Source organism: Raphanus sativus, chromosome 1, assembly GCF_000801105.2.
Source record: "Raphanus sativus cultivar WK10039 chromosome 1, ASM80110v3, whole genome shotgun sequence".
Classification (NCBI taxonomy): domain Eukaryota; kingdom Viridiplantae; phylum Streptophyta; class Magnoliopsida; order Brassicales; family Brassicaceae; genus Raphanus; species Raphanus sativus.
In genome coordinates this window covers 717,818-739,739 of record NC_079511.1, presented here as the reverse complement: position 1 = coordinate 739,739, position 21,922 = coordinate 717,818, and the positions used below count along the sequence as shown (strand labels likewise).

Here is a 21,922-nt window from a genome sequence, read left to right as displayed (position 1 = left end):
TTCATATTTATTTAGTAAAATGTTGAGAATAAATGAGAATATATTATTTTTATTTAATGTTTGATTTTGTATAAAATAATTTGGATTGGTTTAGTTACTCATTTGTGGGTATATTGTGTTACATATTTCCGTTAAATTCAAGTATAACTATTTCTAATCTTATTCAACCAAATCATATTCATTGTATTCATTGCATTAGTTTGGTTTTCATCTTAGTTGTGTATATATATTTATGAATTGGCTATTTTTAAATACCCCATGAATATGTTAATTTTATAGTACTTGGTAATTTGGAATATGTTAATTATCACAAATAAAATTATAAAAATAAAATGATGATAGGTACGAAATTGCATAAAAATATAATTGATACATTCGAAAAAGGAATATTAATTCTCTATTTTAATATCAAGATTATTTTTCTAAAATTTCCTATTTATGAAATCAAATTATATATAAAAAGTAATTTCGGTTTAAGTTTATAAATATTTTCTTTATCATACATGTTATTTGAAAAATATAAAAGGGAACATAAAAAGATTAAATTAAATTTTATTCATTAAAGATATCTTAGTTTATGCTATTTAAATTATTTTGTAATAATATGAGAAATATATTGATTTAAATAAAATGTTTAATACTTTTAAAAATATATATTATATTGTTAAGATTATTTCTAAAAAGGGAATTATATTTTTTTTTTACTTTAAAATCAAGATTATTTTGTGAAATTTCTTTATTATGAATTGCACTTTAAATTTTCTTTATATAGTAGGTTATTTGAAGAAAAAAAGAAAAAGGAAACCTAAATAGAAAAGGAAAAATAAAATAAAATAAATGTTTAACAATGATAATTAGATATATTTGATTTATTAAGGGTATCATCGTAATCAACCACCGTGAAAATTAACGTGAGCGCGACACGTAAGAAACTGACTTCTCAAATAATATTATAGAGATGCTAGCTTAGCTAGAGTATATGCTGAGTTATATTCTAGCTAGTTGGTCTTCACTCTTCACATTTGTACTAAAGTCCAAAAGGAAAAGGAAAAGGAAAGAGGTTCATGCATTGGTTAAATTTGAAAAAAAAAAATTCATGTATGGGGTCCCATATGTCTTGAACCATAAAATATAATTCCTGTTGTTTTTGTTGTTTATCTTAAATTTAGTTTTAAAAAGTATCAATTGCACTAAGATAATGCCTAGCACGGTAACACCACGTCGAATTTGATAAAATACTACGAAAAAGAATTGAAAGTATCAGTAGGACTGTAGGAAGATTAATTCCTGATAACGTTGTACGTGGGAGAGCTTCTGATTTGTTAGATCTCATAGTGAACCTTCTTCTAGCAATAAGTTTCTTTTGTTTCCAATATTCATGTTCTCGCTCAAAGGAAAGTAAAAACTAAATATCGGACTCAATTAACTGAATGTGTGGAACCGCTAATTACGCATCCAAAGCTCCAAACTAGTAAATTAAGGGCAACTATTATAATTAGTAATCTCAACTTTTCTTTTCTCAGGACCCATCTTGACTCTTTTCATACAAAAAAAACATAATCACGTCTTAGAGATAACTATAGCAAAATGATAACCTTATCTTACAACACATGAATTATTGTTTAAGGTTGGAGATATAAGAATCTCTCTGTCTTGTAACCATTTTAGCCAACAAAAAATAACTATAAGTAACTGGAGGTTTTTTCTCAATTCGTATTATTTACTTACAAAACTCATTATCTCGTCTATTTTAATGCTAAGTGATAGTACAATACTTATAGGATTAAAGAGCGGTAGTTGATGATAATTGCAGTAACCTTATCGGATAGAATATGACCAGCTTTAGGCATTAAGCATGCAAAGGAAAGCAGAAAAAGATGGCTTTCACGTAAATTCTAACGGTCACATGATAAAATGATCGGTCTTTTTTAGTAACAGCGACATCACAACTAAACATGGTCAAACTATAGGAAAGTTTTGTACGTGTCTTTTCATTATTGGGGTAATTCTCTGACTATCTTCATGTTCACTTATTGGCGTCTTTACTCAAACTGATATACTTTTTTGTAAATCTACTTTTTTTTTGCTTACTTTGATAACTTTTTTGCCGGCCAATAGATTCTCGAATCTGTGCAAGCGAACTAAAAAAGAAAGAAAAGAAAAACGTTAAAAATGTAATTTACTTTTTGCTTTTATCCGCAACTACCGAACCAATGGTCTCTTTTCTCGTTCAGTCAAAAACATGGATTCTCCGGCCTACACTAAACCAGCCAATTCGCCGTAAGAAATGATTCAGCATTCACAAGTTTTAGACTGATTGGTACTTTGACCATCGTTTTGAACAATCATTTTTCTGCTTACCATGGGAGGACAGTTTCAGTTTGAGTAGAGAGCTTTATATGAATCAGGATATTCAGAATTTCAGTTTAACGACTATTACAGGTCTGACGATGACTACTAGGAAGCTGAATAATAAGTATCAAACATAAGGAACTCCTCGCCTGATCTGTAAAGGACCATTACAGTATAATATATAGGCAGACGAATACAACAGACAAAAAGCATTCCTTAAACAAGAGAAAGTAAGTTTTGGCTTGTGAAAGAACAAACAAACTTCACAATCCTTGAGCTTTACTCCGTTCTTCAGCCATTCTCTTCTTGATCTCATGTGCTGCATTGAAAATCCCCATCGTTGGTTGGTTACACACAAAGCACTTCTTGTTCTTCGTGTGATGCTGCATCATTACATAAACCAAAAACCTCTTAGTGTCCACAAACCAAACTCACACAGAATCATCATATAATTGTCGCTTAAAAACAAATTCATCATCATACCTTTAAAGCACAATGCTCGCAGAAGTAGTGTTTGCATTTGGTCACAACTGGATCAACGAAAGATTCTCTGCAAATGAAGCAAGCAAAGGGCAATGCATCTTCATCTTCCTCGCTGTCAGCCTCATCATCATCTTCATCTTCAACTCCCATAGCTTTATTCCTCTTCCTAACTTTCTCAGCTTCTTCCCACTCTTTCTCAATCTGCCACCCAGGTTTGTAATCTCCACGGTCGTGCAGAAACTTACACGAGTCTCCATACCCACAGTAGCCAGTTTCTTTGTAATCTTTGCATATATCAGGCTGGTAGTCGAACCTAGCGGATACCCTGATGTGCGCAGAAGCTCTTAAAGGCCCGTGTGAGCCTCCAGCTTTCTCGCTGGAGATGGTTTGCTCTCTCCTAAACCCAGCTTTGTGATCCGTGTACCCATGAATTCCAGTGTAGAGCTTCTCATCAGAAGCCTTGTTCTTTTTATTCCCTTTCAATGCTTCGTCAGCTCGCTTAAGGACTCTCTCACGGATGGCTCGTGCGTCCTGGTTGAAGTCGGTCTCGGTTTCAAGAGTGGCAGTGGCTCTACTGTCGTTTTGAACCTGGATCTCCTTGGACGAATCGTAGTGAAAGACGACGGCTTTCTCAGGAGGAGCGGAAGCTCCACCCGTAGTGGCAGAGATCTTGGATGGTCCAGAGGAGAAAAACAGCTTGTTGTTATCGGGTTTAGCAACTTTCTTGAGGTTGTTCAGTATAGAGGTCTCGCTTTTGGAATCATCGTCGTCTTCTTCATCAGCATCAGCCGCAGGTCTTTTCCTTATGTTTTTAGCTTTAGATGGCTTCTTGAAGAAAGTGCAAACTGAAAAAACAGAAGAAGAATGGTATTTTTTTTTTTTTTTTTAAAGTGCTGCATCCAACAAGGAAGAAGAAAGACATTGAAACAAGTTGAAAGGTATAATAAAAACTCAAGTTTAGGCAGAAGAGAGATACCTTGCTGAGATTGAGATTCTTGTGTGACAGCAGCAACAGCAGGTTGAGAATCTTGTTGCTGATGAGATGTTTTAGGCTCTTGTACAGTGTCTGACATTGTTATGCAAACAACTAGTTCAAATTTTGCGCCTCCTCTTCCTGCATTATAATCCCAGATAAGATTATTAGACTTTACTTCTTATTGATCCCAACAATTCTGAAATCATAATACACCAATTAATCAGTGCTAATAAACCCTAAGCTTACTCGACTATACACCAATTCCATTCACAGGCATATGCCTAAAGCAGCCGCTAACAGATAAATCCACAAACAGTTCCAGAGTTCCTTAATTGAAAGCTCAACGAAGATCAAACAGGAGAGAACCGAAAGTTGGAATAAATTTATATAAATAATAATACCTTGAGGAACCTCGCCGGTGGAGTACGTCGAGAAGAAGAACCACGACGGCGTTCGCACTTTTTCTGATCTGAGACCTTCTGTTCAATTAGAAATAAACTAACAAAGGAACCCGAGATGAGGATGGCGGTTTAGTTAGGCGGCCCAATTTTCTTAATGGGCCCAGTCCTTCGATCTTGTTTGTTTTCCCCTCTCAAGCTTTTAGGAAGATGCATAATTTTACTTGGAGTCACATTGATTGGTTGATGGCGCGGCGCATCCTCGGTTGTCTTGGTTTTATCTTTAAACTTTTTACATTATTTTCTTCATTTTCATGCTCATTAGAAAATCTAACTGATTATTAATTTTGAGTGAAATGTGATCATTAGAGATTAGGCCATATCGAGTGTAAAGATAAATACCTTCGTTTTGGGGGCCCGTGGGAAAATATTCAAGGAATTTCTCTACAAATTGGCCATTTCGTTTTGGTTTTATCTGTCTGTAAATGGATCATGGGAGGAGCCAGCTCTACGTGCTCTATTTTGCACCGTCGCCTTTGTAGTCAGATTAAGAATTTGTGCGGTTGTGATTCCTCGGAGCACCCATTTTATGTGGGACCCATGTGAAACGATGGTCCCGCTTCTTGTCTCTTCTTTCCACTTGTGACCTGCCGTTGCCTACATTACTGGACGACAATCTCGCCTGCGCTTTCTTCACATAAAAATCTCTTTTATTTTTTCCTATAAAATATTTTTTTTTTGTCAGCTAACCATTTCGACTAGATCAACTATAAAATGATTACACCTCTATTTTGGTTATTTTTTGCTTACCAAAATATATTTAACAAAACCTCTAAATATGCCCCAATCATAAATGTGATCGAAATAAGAACCAGATGCTTGTGTTTGTCTGAATTAATCACCACTTTGGATTATATGCAAACATACGAAATTTTAAAGCAAAAAAATATACAGAAGTATATTTAATTTATAAATATATCATTCTTCTTGATAAAATTATAAATATTTTTTAATAAGACTTAACGACTGGCTTTTTATACTAAGTCTATTTTAGTCTTAAAGGGTGATTTTCAAACGAGCATTTGAAAAAAAAAAGCTTTAAACAGTGTTGGTGAGCCTTTTTTTCTTTCTGAAACTACGTTGGTGAGCCATATATTGATGCATGCATACCTACTATAACTTGATTTCTAAGAATACCCAATAAAATTTTAAACTTTAGTCACTAGTCATTAAACAATAAAACACGTTAAAATATTTTACCATATCCTGTTTAAATAAGAGAATCCTTATATACTAAAGCGCAAGTCGCCTTGCGAATCAGAAATTGACATGTGGAATATTTAAAAAAACTAAAAAACAATTAATTCAAGAACAAAAAGTATTCGATCCCAATTTTTCAGAAATATTTTTTAAAATATTCCATCCACGTTCCAAGGAAACTGATCACGATCTCAAACTGTTTGCTTTCTTATATGATTTTTGTTTCTGTTTTTTCCTTTTGTATTTGTCTATCTTCTCCATTACTAAAAAAAAGCAAAATAACAGATTTTTTCATATCTCCTGAATTTCAATTTTGATCTTGATTCCTTCGTATTCAGCATAGACAAGTTTTTAGCTTGATATGGATTGTGGAGGTGAGTTTAAAATCACGTCAGGGAGATATTGACATGGTACGATGCTTTTAGAGAGATTTGGGTGAGAACAAGATTTTGTTGAAGGGCTTCCAGAATTTGCAGGTATTAATGGTGATGTGTGTAATACGTTCATATAAAACGTTTTCGAGGAAACATTTGTATTGTTTAGTTTTGAAATTATTTAGTTTGCTGTAAACATGTACGAGAAAGAAGTAATTTGGTTTTATATAGACCACTGCAACAAATATTGGATCTACGACTACGAGGAGTCCAGTCAAATGTTAACAAACTAAACTATTGAACTATGCAGAGACGTTGATAGCACACCTCTTGTGGAATATAGTGGCAGTAACTGTAGCTTGGATCAAAGGACCGGGAAACCGTTAAACTGTTATTTACCCGAATGATCAGATTTTGTTATTTCCACTGATCATGTTTTCTCATCTGATTTTGATGCAATTAGGTCCCACTATATGGCTCATGTCAATCATCTACTTCATTTTGGGGGTTTTGGGGGCTTACGCCGTATGGTAGCGTCCTCTTTACCGAGTTACCAGGTAACTACAGCTCTATAAATATAAGATGCACTTCGCTAGGAACGTGATACATGAGTCAATAATACAGTGTATACACGCACATATGGAGAGCTGATAGTGCCCTGAAGTTTTACGGGGTAAGATATATTGTATTAATTCTCATTGGTAGATTTCCTCTGTATCAGAATTCTGTTACGAAACTTAGCAAAAAAAAGAGTTCTTTTATGAAGCCATAATGTTTACACTGTCATGTATATTTGTTTAGTTTCCTTCAGATTGATATTTAATTATTTTTGTTCTGGCAAAGATAAATAAAAGTTGCGATTATAACATCTTAATACTTCTTGTGATTTATGTTTAAATACCATCTGAATAGCAAAATACACCATTTTAATATAATAAGTTAATCATCTTTTCCCCCTACGAAGTAGGGGTAGAATACTAGTGGCTTATAAGTTACAAGTTCTTGAGCTAAAATTAAATGTTCGGAAACGGCTCCGACTTGGATGGTACTAGATTATGTAATGATTCTGTTCGGTAGGTATTAAGTATTCCCAACAAGAATGATAAAAAAAGAAATAACACCATTCCCTCCAGGCCCATTAATGGCTTAAAGGCCCTAAAATTGGAAAGAAATAATTCCGAAAGAAGCAAAATTTCAATACAAACTAAAAGACTAATATACCCTTTCAAGAGGAGATAATTACTACTACGAACGTTCATAAAATGCCATTCTGACTATTGAATCTCCGCCCTTGCTTCCTTATCACTCACAAAACTTTTACTATCTCTATCTTTTTTTCTCACACCCCTTCCTCCATGAAAGCTTACAGCTTCAGCTTTTCTTCGCACAACTGAACTCTCTCATAACTCTTCTTATCATATTTTTTTTTACCATTCACTTTTTAGATTTCATATCTCGCTGGTGGAAAAGCTCATTAAACTAGCTACTGCTCTACCTATCAGTCGGTAACTACCGAACTTTGCTTATTGTTTTTCATGTTTAAGTTTGTGTTATACCAGCAGATAGCATAACTAACGGTATTGTATTCAGTTCATATGATTTGGATAAGATAATGGACATATAATTTGCTCATTTGTTTGTATATCAGACAATGGTATTGTTTTAAATTTTAACAAGCAATTCTATTTTATTTCCAGTTTATTTGGTTCTCTTCCAATAAAAGTAAAAACAAAAAACAAAAAAAACGAAAAAGCTCGAGAAATGGCTCCCAAGAACAACCGTGGAAAGACAAAAGGAGACAAGAAGAAGAAGGAAGAGAAAGGTATAACCAATAGTGAAAACCTTATCTATATTTTTTTGTCAGCCAAAAAAAAAAACCTTATCTATATGAATTTTAATTAAAAAATAAGCTGTTGATTTACTTCCTTTAATAATTAAGTTATAGTTTACATATGAACCATGGTTTACGGTTTATATGCAGTTCTTCCGGTTATGGTGGATGTCATTGTGAACCTTCCGGACGAGACGGAGGCTATTTTGAAGGTTTGTGTGACTATTTTCCTCGCATCATTTTCGAATTGTGTTCTATTTCTCATATTTCTTGCGTGTTAACAACTGTTTTTCTGGTAGCGGTTTCTTTGTGAAATTTGTTATAACTTTATAACTTGCAACCCTTTTTCTATTTCTCTGTCTTAATACTTTTACACACCCAGCTGATTTCTATTGCATTAGTTTCTTGACTGTATAATTGTTAATTCTGAAACTTTTTGTGGTGTAAATGTTAAAAAAATAAAATCTGAAGCTTTATCTTAATATGTTACATGTTTTGTTTTTGATATATAAACTCCCAATGTGCATGGTCGATTTTCTTTTCTTTGATTTTGTTGTTTGGGATAAGGTGCGAAGGAATACACGTTACCATAAAAATTGATAATTATACATGCTGTATTATTTTGGTTTTTTTTCTTCTAAAAAATCATTTTCAATTGACTTAGAATTATCTTTTAATTTTATCATTACTTGAACGTGTATATAATTACAAAACTGTGTGTAACACAAAAATTCGATTATCAACTAATTCAATTATTTCAATATTTTGGTCAACAAATTACGTAGACGTTATATAGACAGTGAAATATGTATAACGAAAACATATGTATATGTATATAAAATTATCGTCAAAAACACGTGTATCTCTTATTCATATTTCCTTTTTTTTTATCTTTTTCAAAAGAAAAAATATTCATATTTTCTCGAATATTGTTTTAAAGTTTTCTTTTATGATGTAATATACAAGCCGTATTTGAGGCATAGGTTACACATGTTTATTATCTTAACAAAAAAATGCACGTATGTCTGAAAACAGGGTATATCAACGGACAGGATCATAGATGTTCGCCGGCTTTTATCGGTTAACTTTGACACCTGCCATGTCACCAACTACTCTCTCTCCCATGAGGTAAAAAAAAATCTGAATGAAATTTTGAGTGGAAGTTTTTTTTCTTAATTTTGAGTGGAAGTTTCTAAATCATTTTCTTGTTCATTGTTGGTTACTTGTTAATGTTGGATGGTCCAGAGATATTCATATTTATTGTGGAATCTCATAGGATCTGAATACCAAAGTAAGCAAAAAGTAAATGAAAATGACTTTTTTCTAACGTTTGAGAAAAAATGTTCGAGTGTGAAGTGTCATTGTGCCTAATAATTTAATTTGACTTTTCTTTCCCTTTTCTGCAATTATATATGTTACCAGAATTAGTTACCTTTTCAATGCTTAAATCATAGGAATAGTATAAGGAAAGAAAAAAAGTTAGAAACATAGTAATAGTATATAAAAGGAGTAAAAAGTCTGCTGTGGTAAAATACTCAATATATGTCTGTCGTTTACAGGTAAGAGGATCGCAGTTAAAAGACACAGTGGATGTTTCGGCGCTCAAACCGTGTGTTCTCACGTTAACAGAAGGTAAAGTTCCATCGTGCATCATTTGACGTGACGCTCGTTTTTAATCAGACGCCGTTAAACGCACTGTAACGGATATACAAACGTTGGTCCTAGATCACTCAAATGATGTCGTATTAGTAAAAAGCCAAAACGGCGTCGCATAACAGTTTTTCGCGCTTCTTCTTCTTTTTTGTTTCTTCGTTCAGAGGATTACAATGAGGGAACAGCGATGGCGCACGTAAGACGGCTGCTTGACGTGGTCGCGTGTACCACTTGCTTCGGTCCGTCGCCAGAGAAACCCGATTCGGTGAAAAATGCGCAGGTTAAGGGAGGTGGAAAGAATCCGAAACAGACTGAAACGTCGCCTCCGCCGAAGGATGCAGTGGTTGATGAAGCCGGAGAGACTAGTCACTCTTTCCCTAAGCTCGGAAGCTTCTACGAGTTTTTCTCTCTCGCTCACCTCACTCCTCCTCTTCAATGTAAGATTCTATTTCTCTCTGTAACCTTCAAAATTCGATGTCCAGATTCTCAATCGATTTGTGTAGATATACGGCTCGTGGCGAAGCGGGAAACCGAAGATATCGCGGCGGAGGATCATCTTCTCTCCATCGATGTAAGCAAGCCGACGATGATGATGATGATAACGATGAATCGGCCTTTTTGGTGATAACGTTTGCGTTTTCAAACTTTGATCTCAGGTGAAGCTTTGTAACGGGAAGCTCGTTCATGTTGAAGGCTGCAAAAAAGGATTCTACAGCGTCGGGAAACAAATAATCATTTCTCACAATCTTGTTGATTTGCTTAGACAGATTAGTAGAGCCTTCGATAATGTAAACATCTTATTTTGCCTCTCTATCCATCTACCCTTGAGCTGAGCTGAGCTTCTTTTTTTCTTTCTTTTAATCATGTTTAGGCTTACAGTGATCTTCTCAAAGCATTTTCGGAGCGCAACAAGGTATGTTTCTTTTCTCTGAATGAAGATTTAGCTGATGTTATTGGGTTTGGTTAAGTTTAAGAGCGTTTAATCTGTATATGTGCAGTTTGGGAATCTTCCGTATGGGTTTAGAGCAAACACATGGCTCATCCCGCCTTCTGCAGCGCAGTCACCTGCAGCCTTTCCGCCTCTCCCTGTCGAGGATGAGAGATGGGGAGGGGATGGTGGTGGTCAAGGAAGAGATGGCACCTACGATTTGGTTCCATGGGCCAACGAGTTTGCCTTTATCGCGTCCATGCCTTGCAAAACAGCAGAGGAGAGGCAAGTTAGAGACAGAAAAGTGTTTCTTCTTCACAACCTTTTCGTTGATGTCGCCACTTTCAGAGCCATCAAGGCCGTTCAGAAAGTAATGGCTGACCCAGTTCTGGCTGATGACTCTCAAGTTCTATTTTCCGAGACTGTTGGAGACTTGAGTGTTACGGTTACGAGGGATACTTCCAATGCAAGTAGCAAAGTGGATACAAAAATCGACGGCATTCAAGCCACTGGTTTGGATAAAATGAAGCTGATGGAACGGAACCTTCTCAAGGGACTTACAGCTGATGAGAACACTGCTGCTCATGTGAGTCTTTTCTTTTTTATATAACTTTCAACGTTTAAGATTTGTTACTCATTGTTTAACATTTGTTTATGGACGCAGGATGTTGCTACTTTAGGAACTATAAGCCTCAAGTATTGTGGCTACATTTCTGTTGTCAAAATAGAGAAGGAGAATGAGAAGTTAAGCCCACCTTCTCAAATTGTTGACCTCCTTGAACAGCCTGAAGGTGGTGCTAATGCTCTAAATATCAACAGGTTGTCATTTCTTACTTAGAGAAAATAAACATTTATCCTTTGTCTCTTTAGCTTTTGTAGTTACTTACCTGTTTAGTTATTCTCATGGTGCTTTACAGTTTGAGATTCCTTCTCCATAAATCCTCTCCCGAGCAGAACAAGAAAACACATCAGCAACAGGATGATGAGCTTACATCTTCACGAGAATTTGTAAGTAAAATGCTGGAGGAAAGTCTTGTTAAGCTTGAGGAAGAAGAGATAGACAGGGATAGTATCATGAGGTGGGAACTTGGAGCCTGTTGGATACAGCATTTACAAGATCAAAAGAATACGGAAAAGGACAAAAAACAAACCAACGAAAAGTCTAAGAATGAACTGAAGGTTGAAGGGCTTGGGAAGCCGCTTAAGTCTCTCAACGGCAACAAGAAAAAAACAGACGCAAGCAGCCCTAAGGCGCAGCAGACTGTAGTATCATCTCAGGTTGATACGGCTTCTTCAGGGGCTGATAATGCTACAATAACTGCAACTTTGCAATCTGGCGCCGAGAAGAATGCTGAAGAAAATGTGCTTGTCTTGAAGAATTTGTTGTCTGAAGCTGCCTTCACTCGCCTACAAGAGTCAGATACTGGACTTCATGACAAGGTTTTTACACTAAACCGCCGGTCCTTGCTCTATGTTCATTTACTTATTGTGTGCTAACTAAGAATATTTGTTTCAGTCTTTGCAAGAACTTGTCGACTTGGCACAAAAGTATTATACTGAAGTCGCTATTCCGAAGCTGGTAAATGCGTGTAAAGTTTATTGCAGTCTTGTCTATTACCAATATGAAGATAATAACACATCATTTGTTTGGTATTTATTGCTCAATACAGGTTGCAGATTTTGGTTCGTTGGAACTCTCCCCAGTCGATGGCCGGACTCTAACTGATTTTATGCACACAAGAGGTCTCCGGATGCGCTCTTTAGGATATGTCGTAAGTAGCCTTTTTTAACTTCATTTTTCTTTGAATCTACTGAAGACGAGTGATCATATATAACCATCCACGTTTTATCTATGAACAACAGGTTAAGCTCTCAGATAAGTTGTCACATGTACAGTCTCTGTGTGTTCATGAGATGATAGTTAGAGCCCTTAAGCATATCCTTCAAGCGGTGATTTCTGCTGTTGCTGCTGACACTGATAAAATAGCTGCAAAAGTAGCTGCTGCTCTGAACATGATGCTTGGGATTCCAAAAAATGAAGCGGAAACACCACAAAACTCTTGGAATGTACATCCTCTTATCTTCCAGTGGTTGGAGAAATTCTTGAAGAAACGATATGATTACGATCTCAATTCCTTCAGTTACAAGGATCTACGAAAGTTTGCCATTCTCCGTGGATTGTGCCATAAGGTAATTTAATGAATGCTTTAACCAGAATTATTTTTTGAGTTATAAGTCGCTAGTCAACTATTAGATTGAAAGTTAATTTTTTGTGTCAAATTGTATCTGTCCTCAGGTTGGTATTGAGTTGATTCCAAGGGATTTTGACATGGAGTCCCCAGAACCGTTCCAAAAAACAGATGTGGTCGGTCTGATCCCAGTGCATAAGGTAATAGACAAGATGAAAGATGCTTAAAAGTTTCTATCTGAATCTGTATTCTTTCTAGTAATGTATCAACAATAGTTGTTAAGACTTTCTATTCTAAATCTCTGCAGCAAGCAGCATGTTCGTCTGCTGATGGAAGGCAACTTCTGGAGTCATCTAAAACAGCATTAGACAAAGGAAAGCTTGAAGATGCAGTTACATATGGAACAAAGGTACATGTCCGGAAAATCCATTTCCTACTCCTCAGCTCTTTCTTCATATTACTTTTGTTTCTCTGTACAGGCGTCATGATTTGTTTTGTTGTTTTGTCTCTTTTGTTTTTTCCCCTCCCTTAGGCTCTTGCTAAGCTTGTAGCAGTTTGTGGTCCCTATCATAGAATGACAGCCGGAGCTTACAGTTTACTTGCTGTAGTTCTATATCACACTGGTGACTTTAACCAGGTCTGTATATAGACAGTTACGCTGTAATATTTTTCTTCCATATGACAATTGCAAAACTAAAAGGTTTTGTTGAAACAGGCTACTATATATCAGCAAAAGGCTTTAGATATCAATGAGAGGGAACTTGGACTTGATCATCCGGATACAATGAAGAGTTATGGCGATCTTGCTGTCTTCTATTATAGGCTTCAGCATACAGAGCTGGCCCTCAAGTAAGTTACCAATTTTCATTTCAAAGAACGGCAAGGTTTAATGATTTGGGTGTCTCGTCAAAACTCTGATATGTTTGCTTTTGGTAGGTATGTTAAGCGTGCGTTGTATCTCTTACATCTAACATGTGGTCCATCTCATCCGAACACTGCTGCTACATACATCAATGTAGCCATGATGGAGGAAGGTCTAGGAAATGTACATGTTGCCTTGAGGTATCTTCACAAAGCTCTCAAGTGTAATCAAAGGTTGCTTGGTCCGGACCATATCCAGGTTCTTCTCCCGATGCTCTGTGTTTTTTTTGGGAACGTCACTTTGTAAGAACTTTCATTTGCTAATATATTGCTTGCTTATTATGTCAAATTTCAGACTGCTGCAAGCTACCATGCCATAGCCATTGCGCTCTCGTTGATGGAAGCGTACCATTTAAGTGTTCAGCATGAGCAAACAACCTTAAGAATCCTCCGAGCGAAGCTTGGCCCAGATGATTTGCGTACTCAGGTATGTATATATATAACCAAAATATCCCATCAGGCAAATCATTCATCTTTCTGACATGTGCATGCATTCTTAAATCGGACGATCTATTTCTCTTCTTCAGGATGCTGCTGCTTGGCTAGAATACTTTGAGTCCAAGGCTTTGGAACAACAAGAAGCTGCACGAAATGGTACTCCTAAGCCTGACGCGTCTATAGCCAGCAAAGGCCACCTAAGGTCAAACAAGTTCCTTAGATATTATCTCCTTATTTGTCGTTTAGAAGTTTTCTATCCTATTTGAATGTATCTATCAAGTTTACTCCTCGGGCAGATACTTAGCTTCATAATGTTTTGCAGTGTACCCGATCTACTCGACTATATCAACCCAAGCCATAACGCAAAAGGGAAACGGAGTGTGGCAGCAAAGAGGAAGATCTATATGAAGGTTTAACTTTTGTTTCTTTCGACATTTCTCCACTCAGTGGTTAAAAATGCTTACATGATTGGACCTGTGTTATTGTGTAGCTAAAGGAAAAATCCAATCAGAACAATGTTTCTGAACAGTTAGCAGAAGCCCCAAGGGAAAATCAAAAGGAAATGTCTGAAGAGGAGATAGAAGCAACTGGATCAGAAGATGGTCAATCAAGCGATGCGAATCAGGAGACTATTCTTGCACCAGCTGAAGAAGTACCTTCTCCTCCAGTCATTGATGAGGCTATTATGGATAATAGTAATCCAATTACATCTGCTGAAGTTTCAACTGAGACACAGCACCCTGATGGTAGTGAAGATGGATGGCAACCGGTGCATAGACCGAGATCTGCTGGATCATATGGTCGCCGGTTGAAGCAACGACGAGCATCAATTGGAAAGGTATATACATATCAGAAGAAAAATGTTGAAGCTGATAACGATAACCCTGTTTTCCAGAATGCTACTCAGCAGAACCCCAAATACTACATTGTGAAGAAGCGTACTACAGCGTCATATGCAGATCATCACTCTCCCGGTATGACAACTCAAGGCACCAAATCTAGCAGGAAGGTAGTTAAAACCTTGGCATATCGGGTTAAATCAACGCAGCCGTCTTCTGATAGCCCCAAAACTACAGCTGAAACATCAGAAGAAGATGGGTTGAAGACAGATGCTTCTCCTGTTGTGCCATCTGGTCTGTCAAGTAATGTGCAAAATGAGGCATACCCGAAAAACTCTGTTGTAAGTCTTGGAAAATCTCCATCCTACAAGGAAGTAGCATTGGCACCACCTGGTTCCATTGCCAAGTATCAAGTCTGGGCTCCACAAGCCGAAGCTTCAGATAAGCAAGCGGATAATCATGTGGAGAAAAAATCTGAACAGGGCACATCTGTGGAGCTTCCAAGGGATGCGCAGATGATTACAGTGTCAGAGGAAGAAGTAAAAAATGAAGTTTCTGCGGACACAGAGTCTAGCAAACCTCAAGGCAAAGAAGAGATCGAAGTAGAGTTACAATCATCTGAAGTGGAATTCAAAGGGAACAATTTGAATGAAGATGAAGAATCTGGTGGGGGCATTCAGGTGGAGGAACTAGTACCTGAAGCTAATGAAGGTGTAACAGATACGATTCATTCGACCACAGAGCAAGAAGTGAAAGATCAGCTGGCTGCTGATTCCGATGATCTGAAGGAAAAACTGGGGATCTCTGCTACAGACTCCAGCGACGTCCCTCGAGAGTTATTGCTACCTAACAAGAAGTTATCAGCTTCAGCTGTCCCATTCAACCCATCATCACCTCCAAGTATCATACGTCCTACTCCAATAGGCATGAACATTGGACCGTCGTGGCCAGTGAACATGACTCTTCATCACGGACCTCCTTTCCCTTCACCTCCTACAACTCCAAACTTGATGCAGCCAATGTCCTTTGTATACCCTCCTCCTTACACTCAATCAGTCCCCACAAGTACGTATCCTGTAACCAGCGGTCCTTTCCATCCCAATCAGTTCCCATGGCCGCTTAATATGTCGGAGTTTGTACCAAGAACGGTTTGGCCCGGATGCCATCCCGTTGAGTTTTCCCCTCCCCACATGATGGCTGCCGAGCCTGTAGCTGCAACTGTGTTAGAGCCCACTGTGATTCTACCAACTGATATTGACACTTCAGGGGTGGAAGAAAGCAAGCAAGATGTGGCGGCAACCGCGGGTGAAACTATGGATTCTGTTAATCATGTGAATGTAGTTGCTAGCAGTGAAATGGAGAATGGAAACAAGAAATTTGAGGATGACGAGAGGACTTTTAGCATTTTGTTAAGAGGAAGAAGAAACAGGAAACAGACACTGAGAATGCCCATCAGTTTGCTCAACAGGCCTTATGATTCTCAACCGTTCAAGATTGCTTATAGCAGAGTCATCAGAGGCAGCGAGGCTCCAAAGTCCGCAGCTTGAAACCAAAGATCTCAGCATCGTCGATGAAATTCATCACTCACACATCTCTCTCTCCCTGATCCTTGCTGTTTCTCAGGGGACAGTTTAAAAGGTTAGCTTCTTGGTTGAATCTTTATGTGTGTATATAATCCATATATTGTAACTTGATGCTGTCTTCATTCTCAGGTAATTTCGTTATCAGTCATCGGAAGCTGTGGCTTGTGATAGTCTCAAAATGATTTGATCTGGATTCTAAGAGAAGAGAGGTTGAAGAGGGGAAAAAGCCAGAACTATTCTTTTTTCTTTTATACCATGTGAGAGGTGCTGAAGTATTGTTTTCTGGGTTTAAATTTTTAATTCAGCCAATAAAATTTTAGGAAATTTTGGACATACAGTAATTGTTTTTTCATATCCCATTGTGGCCATGTTAAAAAAAACTTTTGTTATCTCTTTTGTTCGCTTTTGCGTATTTGTCATCAATTAGATCTTATATCTAATGGCTTGCTATGAAATATCGTAATTATAGTTTATATAAACTTGTTTATTGAATCAGGTATCAGATGATAATACCTCTGAATAAACCGAAGATAAGTTTTTTCGAAAAATTAATAATAATAATTTGAATAAAAAGACAAAATTAACAAACTAAAAATGCACAACCATCCATCGTGTCCTCAGGCTCAGCTTTCGAGCCATTTAAAGTTAAAATGGATTAACGACAACCGCTGGGGGCTCTTCTCGGAGAAGACCAACCTGGTCGTGATAACTTACAAAAGGGTTTTCACCTTCAAAATTTCCCGGTGGGTTATAAACACAAATCGCATAAAAGCCGCCGTTTGAACAATCCACACGTGCGCACCCAACCTTCGTGCTATCTCTCCACACGATCTGCGTATAGTGTCCACACATTTGCCCCGACTCACACGTGTTACCCCTAACGTCGTAGAACTTATTCTCATCGGCCCACACTTTGACAACATCCATGGGCGTCCAGTTATTCTGCCCGGCCCAAAATATGTTTTCTCCGAACGGACCATTGGAGTGAACAAGCCTGCAGTCCCCAACGCGCTGTCTCGCCCACGCACGTGCATACGCCGCTAGTCTTCCATCCCATTGTAACGGCGGTTCTCCCACGCGCGCTCGTACGAGGTTATGTGCGAATAGAAACTCAATGCTCGCTCTGCTTATTTTGTAACGATGTCGTCTTCTCCCCCACCTAAAGGAGGAATGTTTTCCGGTTAACGACAGTGCTGATGACGACAGAAATCGAGTGTTTGGCGCTGATGGAGAGTTAACGGATGTTTGTGTAGACGACTCGCTGTGATTAATTTGGGACGTCGCGGCACAGAGCTGAAGGAGGAACAACGTAACGGCGACTAATATGGGAAACGGAGCTCGTAATTCCCGTCTACAAAGCTCCATTTTTCTCTATAAAAAAGAAACAAAAGAGCGTATAATATTTTTTTGTAGGAGAGTTAATTACTTAGATTGTAGGTGAAAAGTGTAATTAACTCTCCGATTGAATTTGTTGAGAGGGGAAACGAATCAATAAGTAATTGTTTCTATTTATGAACGTCAAATGTAAAAAATATATCGTTTTTGCATGAGTCAACGCACGGTGATTATTGAATACCGGAATGCCGCTAGAATTAAAACCACATTTAGGCAACACTTAACATTAAGGTCTAAGGTTAGAGTAAAGGTGAGATTATTGTTTGTGATCTACAATTTGATCCGTAATATATTTAAAAGCTAATAGCCTAATACTATCGATGATCATTGCGATAGGTTTGACGATTAAGAAAATCATTCGAGTTTATTTAATCAAAAGTTGATGCAAAGTGACCATCGGGAACTATTGAACTTCGTTAGATAGAATGTCAAGCTATCACACTAGCTACGTCAACCACACAAGTAGAGATATAATGCAAATAGCCAAAATAACCACTTCATCGATTTGTCCCACAACATACAGAAAACCCAATTACAAATAAACTACAAGCTATAACTGAGTGAAAATAACGTTAAACCAAAAATTACTAGATAGTAGTACTAAGGCATCTACATTCCAAGTCTATTTTTCTCTAAAAAGTAAAGTGAATATGGAGTAGAAGATACTTCTCTACTTCACTTCTCACATTATAATGAAGTAATATATTTTTATTTGTTCATCATTTTATTATGGAGTCAAAAATAAATTTGGATTGGATCATTTTTATTTTATATTCATTTTTACTTTATTTTAAAGGAAAAAATAAAATTGTACTAATAATAAATACAATTAAAAAAAGTCAGACCACTGTATCAAACGTAGCGCTGGATCTTTGGTTTTGTCTGTTTAAGAAATACCGACGCAAAATATTAATTAGATTTTGGACGTACTCTACCTTCCTTAAGATTTAGTTTTGTACATTACTAGTTTCTATAGCATGGTCTTGAAACTTGTTTTGATTTTATTCCAAAACTTGTTTACATAATCTTTATAAATCAAATAGTATTAAAAAGTTCCAGTAATCGTCATTTGTTGTTTCACTAAAAGTAAATTAAAGCTTTTGGCTAATTAAAAAAGATCATGCACGCTCTCTTTGATCCCAGAGTTAAAAACATATAAAGACGCTAATAATACAGCCGACAACACGTGAAGTTTTATCAACACGTATTTAAACTCAACCGCTAAAGATTCACTTGTCCGAGAAACAAAGGTCTCTCGTCTAAAACATAAATTGAGAAAATGGAAACAAAGTACATTATCCGTACCGCCTCGGGTCGGGTCAAGATTAAGCACATCCTCGTGGAGCAAACCCGACTCGTGAACCCATCAAATCGTAAACGACCCGGAAACCCTGTTGCTGGATGTTCCCAATAATGGATAGCCCGCTCATGGTACCGGCGAACGCAAAGCAGAACTTGCCGTTAGTATCCACCGGAATCAGATAATTCGTCGCCGGAAGTGACACGTCAGCCCCACGGAAGTGCAAAACCACCGTCGGGACTTTAACCTCGTTTTGATGGGAGAGATCGAAACACGTATCGAAGAGAGAGTAATCCGGCGCTCGTTTAAGGCTCTTGGCTCCGATCCGGAAGGCGTCTCTCATAGCGATGTAAGCGGGTCGGACCAGCCGGGTCACAGAGGTACCCGAGTCGATAATGACTCCACCGTTGCCGATCTGATCGAGTTTGAAAAGAGAAGCGGCTACGCCGGGGACGCGCGTCCCTCCCACGCTTATTCCGAGCAGCTCGACGTAGTAGAAAGTGTCAAGCTTCGGATTGGATAAAAGCGGAGTGAACTTCGCGGTACGCGAAACGGCGGCGTTTCCGAAGACGACGGAGGAAGGCTTAGAGGAAGCGGATCTGTCGACTAAACAGTAAGAGAACTTCTGACTAAACCGGCGACCGGTCTGACCGGGAAACGACAATCTCCCTTTCCCGAGACCTAACAAACCGGCTGCTCCGACGAAGAGACCTTCATTGTCGTGACCACACCCGACGGCGACTCCTTTGACGCGGTTTCGTCGGAAAGTCAGCGTCTCGGTGGCGAAATCGCCGACGGTGAAAGAACCGTCGCCGTAGGAGACTTGGTAGAGGCAAGTCCGGCGGCGCGTGTTGCATCCGGCGGAGTCTAACCGGCGGCAGAGAGGCGAAGAGCAGGGGATGGTGGAGTAGGTCCGGGACTTTCTCGGGTCGAAGATCGGGTCGGACTGAGAGTAGCATCTCCGGCAAGGAGCGCACTGGAGCCAGACGATGTCGCTTCCGGTGTCGAGCACCATGTAGACGTATCTCGCCGGAGTTCCGACACCGAGACGCGTGAAGTACTCTCCGCTTCCCTGAGAGAGACCGGAGACGACGGAGCTGCTGAATCCGCCGGGTCTCGGCGCATGAGTGGCGTTTCTTCTCGGGATCCGGGCGGCGAGTGTGGCGATTGACTTCACGCGCCGGGAGTCGCGCTGGAGACGGGAGGCGAAGAGCTCTTGGGGAGTTCTGTTGGTGGAGAGAGCGTCGATGTGGTCGAGGTTTAGTGTAATGGACGACTCGGAGTCGGATCCGGATCCGGTTTCAGATCCAATCAGGGACTCGGAAACGGGTTCGGATTCGGGTTGGAAGGAGGAGGGAGAAGCGGAAGGAAGAGAGTGAGAAGTGGGGATTAAGGTTTGGAAAGCAGGAAGGGAAGACAAGGAAGGCAGAGAGGAGAGCAAGAAACAGAGAGTGAAGAGCAAAGCTTTTCTTCTTCTTCCTTCCATTTTCTTCTCCTTTTCTCTGAGAAAATGGCAGTGAGAGTGGTCTCTGTTTAAATAATTGCACTTGAACTAGTCTTCTTGAAGAAACACACTTTTTAAAATATTCTTTTTCTATAATAAATGGAAATGTGTGAATGATATTCTTTTCTTTCAAATAAATATCTACTGCTCATTTTTATCATAAGATTAAAAGCGACTTTATAGATTCGGTGGATAATAAACACCAGTATGAAGTATCATGTGGTGTGGGGGGGGAGGGGGGAATAATATGACATAATCAGGAGATAAACAAGTATGTTAATTGTTTGCGGAGAAGGGAAAAGCTTGTTTTGTAAAGTTAATCATGCCCAATAATTCACCCACAATTGGTGCCATAATTCGCTCTTGAGTTGTCGAATACTGAAACATTCCACATGGGGCGAAAAAGTACATGCAAAATATTCTGACGAAAGATAATCTAACACGGTGAGAGAGTTACTCGTGTATACAGAGTATTGGTGTTTATTCGTCACGAACTTTAGATCTCAAGATCTTGTTAGATTATTGATATCATCGAACACTCTTTTTCAGTTTTCGTACTCTCGCATAAGAATTCGATATCCAAGGTTTGGAACTTTCAATGCTTCGATATATGTTATCAGCATCCTACTGAGCCTAACTATCACAATGACGTTCTTCTTTTTAAAATGAATACAACAAAAAGAAAATCAACAAATTAGATTGATATTGGGATGCGTGACACCAATTAAATGCTCTGACCCATCTCTTTCACTGTAGTATAAAGAATGTGATATCTAGAATACAAGTGTGAACAGTGAATCATGACTTCTCTCAGTTGAAAGCATTTATTTTCTATCAACACTTTCACACTCATAAATAGTTTCTCACAGGGTTTTAGTTTAGGTGAAATTCTCAAATCCAAATCAAATACTTACGAGAAAAACAAACTTTACAAAGAGTTGTCTATCACACAAGAAACACCTACTAGACGACCGGTCTGGGGAAGCCATGCATGGACCTAGTTTACGCGTAGTTCCAATTTGACAAATAATCAGCACATTAGGAGAAAACCACAACTAGAGAATCTTTAGAAAATGGAGTAAAGAACAATATTTTGATTAAAGGCTCAAATGTAAAAGAGACAATAAAGCAAAAGCCACTAGAAGAAACACCTTTTGCTTTTATTTGCTTTATAGTACTTATATGATAAGTGCTCACTCATCATTGCATTACATGGTGGTGGCCATGAACAATTTGCACTCGACATGATAATCAAATAAGCATTATGATACACACTGCTCGATGATCAGAGATACGCATTATAATATCTAAGTGTCATGTAGTGATCTAACAATAACAGGTTCCATCAGAGCTTGAATGTGTGTTCTTATTAGTTATCTCAGAAATCGACTGAGAAACATGGAGTGACGAAGCGTCAGAAACATATTATTCAACCACAAGAGAAGAAGAACCGAACGAGAGAGAGACTTGATTCTACTAAACCGAGAAGAAGAGGAAG

At 38.1% G+C, this 21,922-nt stretch overlaps 4 protein-coding genes across 4 annotated transcripts; 1 reads left to right on the top strand and 3 right to left on the bottom strand.

The window, feature by feature from the left end:
* Window positions 1-2,451: 2,451 nt before the first annotated feature.
* LOC108812958 (zinc finger CCCH domain-containing protein 1) lies at window positions 2,452-4,370 on the bottom strand. Its single transcript, XM_018585366.2, has 4 exons — window positions 4,213-4,370; window positions 3,812-3,949; window positions 2,836-3,680; window positions 2,452-2,735 (listed from the first exon to the last, which is right to left on the bottom strand). Exons 2-4 carry the CDS (start codon window positions 3,906-3,908, stop codon window positions 2,616-2,618), a joined length of 1,062 nt encoding a protein of 353 aa, XP_018440868.2. The 5' UTR covers window positions 3,909-3,949; window positions 4,213-4,370; the 3' UTR covers window positions 2,452-2,615.
* A 2,757-nt stretch (window positions 4,371-7,127) lies between these two features.
* On the top strand, window positions 7,128-16,619 carry LOC130507943 (protein REDUCED CHLOROPLAST COVERAGE 1-like). The gene is made up of 25 exons (XM_057002808.1): window positions 7,128-7,348; window positions 7,541-7,665; window positions 7,825-7,886; window positions 8,710-8,802; window positions 9,234-9,306; window positions 9,492-9,764; window positions 9,831-9,898; window positions 9,984-10,115; window positions 10,199-10,240; window positions 10,326-10,841; window positions 10,920-11,074; window positions 11,173-11,695; window positions 11,772-11,834; window positions 11,926-12,027; window positions 12,119-12,445; window positions 12,552-12,644; window positions 12,752-12,853; window positions 12,977-13,081; window positions 13,160-13,293; window positions 13,381-13,564; window positions 13,661-13,792; window positions 13,893-14,005; window positions 14,126-14,213; window positions 14,294-16,280; window positions 16,355-16,619. Exons 2-24 carry the CDS (start codon window positions 7,605-7,607, stop codon window positions 16,187-16,189), a joined length of 5,337 nt encoding a protein of 1,778 aa, XP_056858788.1. The 5' UTR covers window positions 7,128-7,348; window positions 7,541-7,604; the 3' UTR covers window positions 16,190-16,280; window positions 16,355-16,619.
* Window positions 16,620-16,755: 136 nt separating this feature from the next.
* On the bottom strand, window positions 16,756-17,605 carry LOC130507945 (pathogenesis-related protein 1A-like). Its single transcript, XM_057002811.1, has one exon. The coding sequence runs from the start codon at window positions 17,588-17,590 to the stop codon at window positions 16,871-16,873; it is 720 nt and encodes a 239-aa protein (XP_056858791.1). The 5' UTR covers window positions 17,591-17,605; the 3' UTR covers window positions 16,756-16,870.
* Window positions 17,606-18,728: 1,123 nt separating this feature from the next.
* On the bottom strand, window positions 18,729-20,608 carry LOC130507941 (aspartyl protease family protein 2-like). The gene has a single exon (XM_057002803.1). The coding sequence runs from the start codon at window positions 20,404-20,406 to the stop codon at window positions 18,946-18,948; it is 1,461 nt and encodes a 486-aa protein (XP_056858783.1). The 5' UTR covers window positions 20,407-20,608; the 3' UTR covers window positions 18,729-18,945.
* Between the last annotated feature and the right edge of the window lie 1,314 nt (window positions 20,609-21,922).